The sequence below is a fragment of the Mus pahari genome, chromosome 7 (genome assembly GCF_900095145.1).
Source record: "Mus pahari chromosome 7, PAHARI_EIJ_v1.1, whole genome shotgun sequence".
In the NCBI taxonomy this organism is placed as follows: domain Eukaryota; kingdom Metazoa; phylum Chordata; class Mammalia; order Rodentia; family Muridae; genus Mus; species Mus pahari.
This window is the reverse complement of record NC_034596.1, coordinates 67,914,407-67,927,208: the sequence shown is the minus strand read 5'-3', so window position 1 is coordinate 67,927,208 and position 12,802 is coordinate 67,914,407. Positions and strand designations below refer to the sequence as shown.

General features: G+C 43.1%; 1 protein-coding gene across 1 annotated transcript in view; it reads right to left on the bottom strand.

Moving 5' to 3' along the window:
• Positions 1–10,493, bottom strand: part of Lrrc9 (leucine rich repeat containing 9) — a 69,383-nt gene extending 58,890 nt beyond the window's left edge. Inside the window, exons 1-6 of the mRNA XM_021201415.1 lie at positions 10,373–10,493; positions 3,508–3,588; positions 3,015–3,233; positions 2,034–2,174; positions 1,583–1,646; positions 906–976 (exon numbers count right to left, since the gene is read on the bottom strand). Coding sequence (XP_021057074.1) covers positions 906–976; positions 1,583–1,646; positions 2,034–2,174; positions 3,015–3,233; positions 3,508–3,555 — 543 coding nt within the window. The 5' untranslated portion in view covers positions 3,556–3,588; positions 10,373–10,493. The remainder of the gene's footprint in view (positions 1–905; positions 977–1,582; positions 1,647–2,033; positions 2,175–3,014; positions 3,234–3,507; positions 3,589–10,372) is intronic.
• Between the last annotated feature and the right edge of the window lie 2,309 nt (positions 10,494–12,802).

Below are 12,802 nucleotides of genomic sequence, written 5' to 3'. Positions count from 1 at the left end.
TGAACAAGCCAGGGGACGCAAGCCAGTAAGTCACATCCTTCCTTGGCCTCTGCATCAGTTCCTGCTTCCTGACCTGCTTGAGTTCCAGTCCTGACCTCTTTCAGTGATGAAGAGCAATGTGGAAATGTAAGCTGAATAAACCCTTTCTTCCCCAACTTGCTTCTTGGTCATGATATTTTGGCCAGGAATAGAAACCCTGACTAAGACAACTATTTAGAGAGTCAGAGAGGCCTGCAAGGAAGGAGGGTTTGGGAGGGGCATCAGTTGGAGTTCCTTAAGAGATGTCTGCAGCTCAGAAGAGACAACACAGTGAGCAGAGGGACCAGTCGAGCAGTAATTAGAGCAGGTGCATTCACAGTCCAAAGACTGGATGGGATTATGTAGAGAGAGAGTGAGGCAGAGCCCCAGAAGGGGCAGTCTACCTTTTCAGATGCTCATAGAGGATGAACCCCCAACAAGATAAATGAAGCCAGTAAGACTAGGACAAGGTTCAGAGGAAGGAGCATCTTACCAGCTAACTAAGTTATTTTTTGGTTCTAAAAGGATCAAGTCCTATGGCTAACTGAACAGATGCTGCTCAAACTCCCTAGAGCAGTGGTTCTCAACCTTCCTAATGCTGGGACCCTTTATAGTTCCTCCTGTTGTGCTCACCCCTACCATAAAATTATTTTGTTGCTACTTCATAACTTCAATCTCACTGCTGTGAAAAATATAAATATCTGATATGTAACCTCCAAAAAGGATCACAGTGCACAGGGTGGGAACCACTGCCCTAGACCAGGAAGCACAAAGTAATGAACTCAATGCAATTACTCCTTGAAGGAGGATTGTTTGGCATATTCTCTGGTCTATACAGTTCGTAACTCAGGTAGATAAACAGAAACCAATCATTTAGTTGAACATACCTTGAAGGAAGTAATTTGATTTCCAGAAAGGTTTAGTTTTTCCAGTTGTTCATTGGGATCAAGACATCGACCTTTCATTAAAAAACAAGATCAAAGAAGCATTAGGAGTGAGGCCATAGCTCAGTGGCAGGGGGCTTACCTTGCATACCCAAGGCCAAGGGTTCAATCCTCAGCATCACAAAAATAATTTGGTTTCTTTTCTTTTCTTTCTTTTATAATTAGGTTTCTTGTTCTACCTTTGTTTTATACCCCAGGACACTTGTAAGCTACAGATGGCCATTATTCCTGCATTTCAATAGGATTAACAACACCACTGCATAATTAGCAATCATGACTAGTGCCTGAGAGTTAAACATCTGAACCATAGATTTAAAAATAGGTAGGGAAGTGGAGGTGGATCTGGGAAGAGATGGGTGGATATAAATATGGTCAAAACACACTGTAAGAAACTCTCAAAGAACCAATACTTTTTTAAAAAGATCTTCATAACTCAGTAGAAAGAACTATGATCTAAGGTAGAAATGTATGCAAAAGTAAAATGGCTTTTCAATGGTATAAAGTCTAAAAGAGGCAAATCTAAGCACACATTTTAAAAATGCATTAGCTCAAAAAGAAAAAAAAATAAAATAAAAGAAAAAAAATGCATTAGCTCAGATTCTAAAGGAAATAGTACATACCAATGCTGCTGATTAGGTTTCCTGCAAGGTTGAGGTCTTTCAGATTCTTCAAAGTCTGCAAGCCCTGGAAGCATAGACAACATGTACGTTTTTTAAAACATCAACTCTGACGTGTGTGTGTGTGTGTGTGTGTGTGTGTGTGTGTGTGTTGCCTGTTTGTATGCTGTGTACCACAGAGAACAAAGCAGGATGTTAGATTTCCTAGGACTGGAGTTACAGACAGTTGAGAGTTGCTGTGTGGGTGGTGGGGACTGGAACCCAGGTCCTCTGGAAGATCAGCCAGTGCATTTAACCTCTGAGCCATCTCTCTTGCCCGAAGGTAGTTCTTTTTGGCCACAGTAATGATGCTATTCATAACTATTTTGACTCTTCATGTTGTATCATAGACACTGTGGTTTTAATGCCATAGCAGTAAACTGACTTTACATGCAAATTATCAAGATTATCTCACCTCAATATTTTTTATCATATTGTGGTTCAGCCACAGAACTTCCAATTTTATTAACTTCTCTAAATTTTCTATTTTGGAAATTTTATTGTAATATAAATATAATTTTTCCAAATTTCTACATCCTTGAAGGCCTTCAATTTTCTGTTGAAAAGGAGATTGAAGAGTGTTACTAATTTCAAAATCTTATAAAGTAAGTTTCTAAGTCTTTTTTTCTTATAAGTACCACTTTATTGTAATAAAAATACCCAGAAAAATTAACTCTAAATTAAAATAAACATATAATTTCTCCATTTAAATACAGCCATATTCAATTTTGTATGTATTCTTTAAATGTTAACCAACTACATCTGTTTGCTATTAATGTAATCATATGCATATGATATTATGGATGCTGCAGGGTTTTTTTTTTGCTCAAAACCATCTTACACATTTTCATAATTTTCAAAGTCTAATATTTAAAAATTACAAAATATTTACATAAATTAATGTCAAAATTATGACTTTATGAAGGTCATAATAGCTTTCTTTACAATTCCATGTGCAGAATATTCACATTTGATGATTTTATTTATTCTGAAAGTGGTACAACTAAAACTTTTATGGGTAACTGTTCTCTGTTGTTGAATTACTTCTTGAGTGTAAAATTCTTAGGGTAGAGGTTTCTGAGTTCAAAGATGTGCACATTTCTATTACTCATGACACATTTTGTAGTGTTTCTTTCTAAAATACATGTCTAACCACTTAGTGCCAAAGTGAATCAGTTCTGCTAGTATGCAATACTGGCTATGACCTAACTTGATATGTTTACCAAAATATATTATGTTTTGATTCCTTATTCTGTTTTCACTTTGTACAAATTTTTATCTTTACCCACTTATCAGTTTTGATCCATACACATTGCATATATTTTAATGAATTATTTTTCCATAGTCAAGAATTCAGGATTAGATGCACCTTGCAAGATTGTTTCTTTAAACTTACCTCTATGCAGCATTCAGCAATCCAAAGTTCTTTAAGTCGTAAACAAGTCTCCAACCCTGAAATTTCCTTTATATCTTGAGCAACAATTGTAAGACTTGATAAATTATGAAACAATGATAATCCAACTATTCGGGGATACCCTGAGAAAAACATCTCCAGCTTTGAAGCATCTGACCCTTCCTGTCCAACCATCTCATGAGATAAGCCATTGCACAAACACTGTTTGACAAGAAAGAATTTGAATTATTATCTGTTTTAACTAGTTTTTGAAAAACTATCTTTTGACAACACAAACTATAAACTTCCCCTGGAACAGACACCATTCTCATACACCATAGAAGAGAAAGCTGGATCTCAATAGTGATGCCTGTGCCTCCAGTCACCCAATAGGAGGAATCTCCTTCCCACCAGTCCCCACAGCTCCAGGAAGGAGAGTCAGAATGCTCTACTCAGTACGCTTGCAAAAATTACTGAACACAGGGCTTGGACTCACCAGTTCTTTAATGATTTCACCTTGATTTAAGTTTTCACTTTCAATCATCTTCCATTAAAAACAATGGTCACACTAATATATCTATTAAAGAAAACAAAAGATGGAGTTCAGTCCTGGAGTCACATCAGGCCGATTGGTGCATCACCTTAATGTGCTAGCAACTGTCAGACCCCTGATTACAACTAGACAGCCTGCCAACAGATAAGAAGAAAGAAATGTATACCTGCACCATGGAAAAGTTGACCTCTAGAAAGACTGATGAAGTTGTTTCAAGATGAACCAGGCATCAGATTGGGAGAAAAGCCATGTACCAAAAAAAAAAAAAAAAAAAAAAGAGGCATGCCAAAATTCATGACACCGGAAAGGTAAGTTTTACTAAGCTAGTTAAAAAAAAAATTAAGCTGTTTTCAAACTCATAGCAGCAACTGTTGGGGAAAGGAACTGTTGCAGGGCTTACAGCAAAGTACACCTCAGCTTCACACTCAGGCCGTGTGAACTGGGGACACTGTCCCTTGATGAAACTATGCCTTGGAGGAGGACCCTCTGAAGGTCAGGTGTGGTCAATACAAAGTCATTAAGAGGTAAAGTCTTTTTTTTTTTTAATTGGGTATTTTCTTTATTTACATTTCCAATGTTATCCCCTCTCCAATCCCCCTCCCACTGCTATGAGGGTGTGCCGCCACCCACTCCACCTCCCCGCCCTTGAATTCCCCTATACTGGGGCATCGAGGCTTCACAGGACCAAGGGCCTCTCCTCTCATTGATGCCCAACAAGGCCATCCTCTGCTACGTATGCGGTTGGAGCCATGGGTCCCTCTGTGTGTACTCCTTGGTTGGTTGTTTAGACCCTGGGAGCTCTGGTTGGTTGATATTGTTGTTCTTCCTATGGGGTTGCAAACCCCTTCAGGTCCTTCAGTCCTTTCTCTAACTCCTCCATTGGGGACACCATGCTCAGAGGCCATGAAGGTTCCTTCCCCCAATTATGGGACCTGGTGTCCAATAGCAGCCTGATGGAGCGGGGTTATTTCCTCTTTCCCTCTTCCACCTGCCACATGAAGATCACACCAGATACCTGATCCCAGTGCCTTGATCTTGGAACTCCCGGCATACAGAACTGTAGAAAACAAATGTCTACTGATTCTATTCGGCTCTGGGCATTTTATTATCGCAACATGAAATGGACCAAGGCATTGAGCCAAGGAGGAAAGGGGGAAACCTCACCCAGCTAATTCCACAGAGCAAAATGCAGTCAGAAAATTACCTTATTCGCACTGATGTCTTGACTCAGTTTAGTCATTTCCCTAGTCACTAACTATCAAAGACCTAGTAGGTACCAGAGCAGACGGCAAAGGAGGGGAAAGGGACCTAGGTTGATATGGTGGGATCTAAGCAAAGAACTGAATACATAAGGTGAGCCACGATGGAATATGGACCACATGCATCCAGGCAGAGGGGATCGAAGTCAGTACACAGGCTGAGGATATGCTTGGGGTATGTGCAGGACGAGAAGGCAGAAGGATGTGACGGGCCACACTGAAGAACACGCAGACTGATAGGATCTGCAGTCAGGGGGGTACTGTAGGCCTCGACCTCTGCTGTTAGACCTCTCGCACCTTTACCTCCAGAATACAACAGTGATGTGGGAGCTACCCTGGGGGTCTCCCTTCTCCCTGGGCTCATTGTCCACCTGCCCATGATGACCAAGGAAGCAGAGTCCCACCAGCAGGGTTTGAGATGACCCATGAGTTCGAATGGTTAGGTAATAATGGCACACTGGGACCAGCTTCAGGGAGACAGATCAACTTTACTTGGGATGATTTAAGAGTTACATAGTTTGGGGTATATATAATGGGGTAGGAATATGCAGGATGGGCAAAGGTCATTGGCTGAAGGCTAAGGTACCGAGGTACCTCATTAGCATGGGAGGCATTCCTGGAAACTCAGGTCCTTACTGATTGGGTTCTTATTGGGAGAAAGGAAGCTGAACCTGTAATCTAACCAAATCTGGGTGACATTTGCAGGTAGGGATGTGTGTGTGTGTGTGTGTGTGTGTGTGTGTGTGTGTGTGTGTGTGTGTGTAAGGGGTTGGAGGTTGAACTCCCTAGGCAAGGTCAGAGGAGAATCCCCGCTGACAAAGGAAGTCTGCCATTTTTCCCAGAGCTCAGAAGGCTATCTGGATAACTTTGCCCTTAATTAGCAGGACACTAGCAGTGAAAGAATTTAGCTAGAAAACACTTGAAAGCATTTAGCTCCTCCATCAAAGGCCCTTATGTAGATACAGGCCATAGTATCCCTTCTCTAGGTTTACTCAGAAGGGAAACCAAGTAAAGGAACGGTTTGTAGCCCCTGTACTTATCAGAAGAATGGCCTTCCATTGGTTGAATGTCCGGGGGACTGAAAGGAAGGCTATTGAGCAGAGCCCATTAGATGCAAAGGTCAGAGCCAATCCTCAAGACCTCCAAAGACATCAAATAAGGGTAATCTTAATTTATGCCCAAGATATCAACTCTGGAAAGAACTACATGGTTTCCTCCTAAGTGATTACAGACATTCAGCACTGATTTTGGACTTTCTGATCTGTCCTTCCCTTCTCCAGGAGCTGCGTCACTGTGCTTCCAAGAGCTGCCCCCCTATGATCTCTGGAATCAGAAAACTTGGTTCCCAGTTGGTGGCTGTGAGGTCGTCTTGCTGGAAGAAGTGTGCCATAGGAATAGCAAGGGTGGGGGCAGGCTTTAAGGTTTCAAAGGCCACATTAGCCTTTAGCTAACTCTGCCACCATGCCTGCCTACAGCCACACCTCCTCACCATGGTGGTGACTAGCTTTGTGATGACCGCATTTGGAGTCAACTAACACCTAAATATCTGGGCACTCCTGTAAGGGATATTATTTCTCCTGATTGGATTATCTGAGGTGGGAAGACCCACCCTAAATCTAGGCCACACATTCTGGTGGCATGGAAAAAGGAAGTTTTTGGGTTTTGCCTACTTTCCCTCACCCTCATGGACAAGCCTATTTATCCTGCAGCTGAGGCATTACTTTGCCGGTATTAGAACCCTACTTCCATAGGATTCCAACTTAGACCAAAAACCAGCTGAGACATCCAGTCCAGTCATGTCTCCAGTCAGGAGATAGCCATTCTTGGACTAGCCAGACCACTGCCACAGCTTACAGCCATTCTGATCAATTCTCCTTACACACACACACACACACACTTCTCTTCTTCTAGAGAACCCTGACTAATACAGGCTCTTAACCCTCTGGGACCACAAGTCCAAAATAAAGCCTTCCTTCTATGCTTCTATAGTTGCCAATACAATTCCCTCTCTCCCTCTTTTTATTCTTCCTCCTCTTCCCCTTCCTTTTCCTTCTCCTTTTCCTCCTCCTTCTTTTACGTTTCTTAGTTTTTTATATTTATTTTATGACTTATATTTAGGATTTGTTGTTGTTATTGTTAAAGAGCTCTGTTTTGGGGCTTGAGGTTCATTCAAAGGTTAAGAGCACTTGCTGTTCTTCCAGAGGCCCGGAGCTCCATTCCTAGTCCCGACATCAGCAGACTAAGAGCTACCCCTGCTCTGCAGATCCTATTCCAAGGTGTCTGTAAGTACCTGAACACCTTGCACACACCACACTATCCACACGCACACATTATAAATGAAATATAAAAAAAAGAATTTTAAAAGTCCAGCTGGAATTCTGACTGAAGAGCGCATTACAGTTATATTAGAGGAAGCGAGTTCACCTCTATAGTGCCGAGTCTTTGTAAAAACAAAGCACATCTCTTCATTTAGTCAGGGAGACTACATTTCTGGGTACACAGACATACAGATTCTCTCTCAACTTCATAATACCCTGTCAGCATCAATGACCCATTTAGGCAAAATAATCTCATTCTAGCTCAGAAGTTAATTTTCAAAGCAGATTCCAATGGAAACCCCCAAATTTGCACAACATCTGAGCTATAAAAAGCTATTCCCCAGTTACAGAGGCAAGCATTTCTGTTTCTCTTGAGCTCCCTTTCCCATGAGAAGAGGCTGGAAGACGAAAATCCTGGGATCCATGAGAGTACACTAACATGTACCACCCTTCTCAAGCCTTCCCCCTTTCTCCCTCGCTTCTCCTCTCCCCCTTATCATCCTTCCCTGCCTCCTCCCCCATCTCTTGTCAGATTGTCCTGTCCTCACCTTCACAGGCAACAGGGCTGTCTTAGGATGTACTCCCTTCAATTTCCTTTCTCCTTAAAGACACATCGCCCACCCCACCCCCTTAGGACTTTTGGCTCAGTAGAAATGTTCATTTTGGGGCTGAGGGAGCTGGCTTAGTGGGTGAAGTGCTTGTGTTTGCTGTGCAAGCATGAGGATTTCAGTTTAGATTCCTAGCACCCATGGGAATGCTAGATACCTGCAATCCAGGCCTGTGAGTGGAGACAGAAAGAGCCCAAGGACTTGTGGGGTAGGGGTGTGCAAGTTGGGGAAGGCTTGCCCGGTCCGGCAATTTGGCTGAATTGGTAAGCTTACAGTTTACTGAGAGACTGTCTCAAAAATAGGGTAGAGAGCAATTGAGGAAGACATTCCATATAAGCAGCCTCTGATATATATATCCACACACCCTTGAGTGAGCATGCCCCCACACACATGTGCACACGTATCACATACAATGAATAAATAAAGTCTTTGTTTTGACTGAAAAGAATCAGCTTTTCTGTGCACGGGTCCACCTTTTCTACCTCTGTTAGAGACTGCCCTGCCAGTCCTTCATCTTTCTTCCCATAGGGTCTCCTCTTCTCTGTGTATGAGTACAGGTTTTCCTATTTAGAAAAGTCCTTCCTATATTGCATTAAAAAGAAAAGAAAAGAAAACCCGAATAGCTATGTTTCACATTTCACAAAGAACTTTCTAGACAATCATCAGCAACAATAATTTACTCCATGCAGTCCTCAACCCAGTGTAATGTGAAAGAAAACCCTTCAAGCCATCACAGCATCTACTTCTTGTTGAACAAGACCAACAACAGTAAATAAACTCCAGATTGCCAAAGGCAGTGGACACGGTTCAGCCTCAACTTGACCTTGACGTGACTTTGAGCAATGAGGATAGCACTAAGCAATACTGATTGTTCTTACATTTTCCCCTCGGTCTCTCTCTATCTCCTTTCTCCCTCCCTCCCCTTCCCTCCCACTCTGTGTATGCACATGCAAGTATAAACCCTGCTGTGTGCATCTAAGTGTGGAGGTCAGAGGATAATCTCAGGGGCATCCCACAGGTGCCACCCACCTCGACTTCCTTTTGAGACGGTGTCTCTCATCTTGATGGGAACTCCCGTTAGGCTAGCTTGGGTGAACAAGGGGATTACACGCCATGTTTTATTTACATGGGTTCTGGGATGGAACTTGGGTCCTCTTGCTTGCAAGGAAAGCGCTTCATCGGCTAAACTGTCTCCCCAGTCCTCTACTTGTTATTTTGCACTAACAGCTTCCTTTTTTGTAAAAGTCACTCATCTTTCGTGTCCTCTTTCCTAGGCGATAAACTCAAAAGCCCACATGGACGTGGAAATCTCCACATGAACGTGTCACAGGCATCTCAAATGCAGTATGTCTGTCCCAAGCTGAGCTTGTATTTCCAACTAATGTTGTTTCCCCTTAATGAATGCCTTCTTGTGCTAAAGGACACCACCACCCATCCCTTCTTCATCCCAGTTGGAAGCTTGAGACTTACCCCCCCCCATGCCTTTCCCAGGCTCATTTCTCACCAAGTACACACATGCTCGAGCGCGCGCACACACACACACACACACACAGAGTTCTCATGCTTCCTCTCCACTCTCTGCCATCATGGCCCTTCTTGTCCCACTACCTACCCCATTCTCTAATCCACGGGAGCAGCCAAGCCTCCTGCGGGGTATATTTGCTTATGCTCCTCCTCTTGGAAGTTGTTTATAATCATCATTTTCAGACTCATGCCAATCTCTTAAGCCCCTGGTCAACCAAAACAGCCATTCGACTTTCCAGCACTGGCTACAACTCTAGTCCAGTGATGGCTAGCACATACTTCTTCCTCTCCTTGAAATATCTTCTTCTCCTGGACTTTATATTCCATATGTCATTAAAGAGTGCATTGAGTCTTCTTCGAAGGCTTGCATCCTCTTTGGTCTTATTGTAAACATTCTATTTCATGTGACTAGGTTAGGTTAGCACATGTCCTCTGTATAGCTACTGTCTGTCACATTGTATTGTGATACTTGCAGGTCCTTCCTCCTAACATGTTCACCGAGAACAGGAACTACGTCTGACACATGGTGATCGTACAACATAATTTATCAAATGGTTCCAATCAACTGTCATACCACACACATCTTACCCAACATGATTTTAAACATTGTTCTGCATGGCAATTTGTAGCACAGTACTAACTGGTCAGTAAAGAACTCCTGACTTCCAGGAGGGCTGAGTGAGCATTAATCTAAGAAACTACCATCTTTCTGCCCAGCAGAAGCCCTACGTGGTCCAACTGTTTTCTCCCTTGAGTATAAAGGAGCCAGAACCCAATAGTTCTCCCTGGTGGGTCACGCAAAAGCCCTCCTATTTCTAAATGATCACTGTCACTTGAGTCTTTCAGTCCAGTAGCTGCCCGAGCCTGGGGCACATCTTTTCTTTCTTTTTCTTAGGATCCTTCTCTGAAGTAACACTATTATTTTTTATTATTATAACTACCATCACAATATTACTATAACCCCCATTGCACCATCACATAGGTCCCCTGACCTGTGTGCTGCTGGGAGATTTCCTCCATGTGCGAGTACAGCTGACTCCCTAGTCCTTCCTACAGGGGAGGGACACCTAGAGGCAACCAGAAGACGGATACTCAGTACCTTATTCCAGAGAGAGGATGGATTCCGGGGCTGTCCTAGACAGGTCAGAGTGCACTCCGACCTCCCAATCCCTTCCTGCATTTGACACCACACCTTTCCAGCCCCGGGCCTGCTGTGTACTGACCGCCCACTGCGGTTGCCTAGGAAACCCTCTCTCCGCCTCTCTTGACCTCTGGGTCACGAAGGGGATGAGGAGGGCGGGGAAATCAGCCGCCCATCCTTGTCTGCATCACGTGGTGGCAAACTACAACCAATTAACATAAGCAGGAAAGACCCTCCTCCGCCCCCTTCCGGAAGACCTCCCCTCCCACCTTTGCTATGGCTCCTGCTGAGCGGTGGGAACCGGCCGGTGCCTAGTTCTTAGTCTTGGGTGTATCACTTCATTTTGTTTCCTTCCGAGGATAGTGACAGTCTGTGGGCTAGGCGGTGGGTACCTGGTCCTGGCATTTTTACAGTTAAAGTTTTTGACACCTGGAGCCTCAAAGTCAGCAGTACTAATTGGTTTTGATCCCCAGCAAGGCGTGGAGCAGTGAGGTCACAAGACGGTTCCCCATCCTCCCCCTTCCGCCGCTGATGGTCTCGGTCCCAGCTGCTGCGCAGCTGCGGCCACCAAGAGAGTCCGGTGAGTCCCCAAGGGCAAGCGCCAGACCGCGCGCCCAGGAACGTCTCCAAGCAATCGACCCCCACTGGTCTTTTAGGAGTTCTCAGGCAGGCTTTCGAGTGTCTTAAATTTGCCAAAATTCTCAGGAGGCAGTAATTTACAAAATAGAGTAGAAGTTAAAGGGACAGGGAGAGACTGGCTGAGAAAGCAATGAACTTATAAAACAGACCAAATCAACCACAACATCCAATAGAGTTAGCCACTAACCACAGCCATGTATGTGCCCTTTAAATGCGGTAGTCTGAACTGACGTGTACAGTAAAATATACCTCAAAATTTAAGCACTTGGTATACAGAGATGCAATGGAAACGATTTCGTTAATGGTTTTTGTATCGATCACATGTTAAACTATTTTGGGGTGCATTGGGTTAAATAAGGTTATGTTTTGTTTGTTACGTTGAAAATTTGGCTACCAGGACAGTTTATAATTGCTTGGGAGGCTTGCATTAGGTTATTTTGGGCCCAGCATGTTGTTGTTTGCTGTCTATTGCAAGAGATAAACACCAAGAACGGACGCAGCTTGAGGTGAGGGTTTATTTGGCTTATATGATCAGATCACAGTCCTTCAGCAGGGAAGCCAGCCCAGCTAGGAGCAGTGGAGAAATACTGTGGGGTTCAGGTGGCTTTCTTATACAAACCAGGACCATCTGCTCAGGAGAGTCACTGTCCAGAGTGGGCTGGGCTCTCTACTATCAGTCATTCATCAAAAAAATGTCCCACAGATATGCCCTCAGGACAATCTGATAGAGGCAGTTCCTCAGTTGAGATTCTGTCATTGTGTCAAGTTTTGTATCAACAGGGTTTCTCTGTATAGCTCAGGCTGTTCTGGAACTCACTCTCTAGCCCAGGCTGGCCTTGAACTCAGAAATCTGCCTGCCTCTGCCTCCCAAGTGTTGGGATTAAAGGCATGTGCCAACACACCCGGCTAGACAGCACTGCACTCATTTTTATAATTCAGTGGGGTTGTGTTAGTATTTATGACCATAGGATCCTTGCAAACTAGCATCAGTGATGCTCTTTTCTATCACCAGAGGGCTTCTTCACTCAGCTTTCAATTGCTTTCTCAAGAAAAAGTTCACATTATAAATATTTCTATTTAACAACTTAAGAGTTGGCCGCATCCGATGCATTTGCTGTCTGTAATATTGTCTGTTAGCACATTCACTGAATAAGTGAATTAATTTTCTCTCTCTATTTTCATTTCACTGAACACTGTTCCTTCTTGTCAGCAACAGATCAAAAGTAAGCCAATTAAATTATTTGTGACTTACGGGAAAAAGTGATGCCAGGGTTTTTTCTTTTTGTTTTGTTTTTTTGTTTGTTTAAACTCTGATTCAGGTTTTATTTTTACTATCTTCCTCACTGAAAATCTAGTTGAACAAGATAACCTATGCTTGAAGAAGCCTTCTGTTGAGAATATAAAGATTAAATAGAAGGAGGATAGTTTTAATTTCTAAACTTTAAAGAAATTTCATCATAGATCAGTTAGATTAAAATTATTTAATGATGCATCAAAATTCTCACTTTGGGGTTTGCTGGTTGAGTTTTTTGTTTGAATCTTTTTGTTTGTTTGTTTGTTTTGTCAACTTGACACAAACCTTAATTGAGCAAATGCCTCCATCAGATTGGCCTGAAGGCAAGTCTGTAGGACCCAGGCCACTGTAGGTAGTTCCACCTTTGGTTCTGGATTGTATAAGAAGACAGAAAGCTGCGGAGAGGGAGCCAGTAGGCGGAGTTTCTCCATGGTTCTGCTTCAACCCTTGCCCAC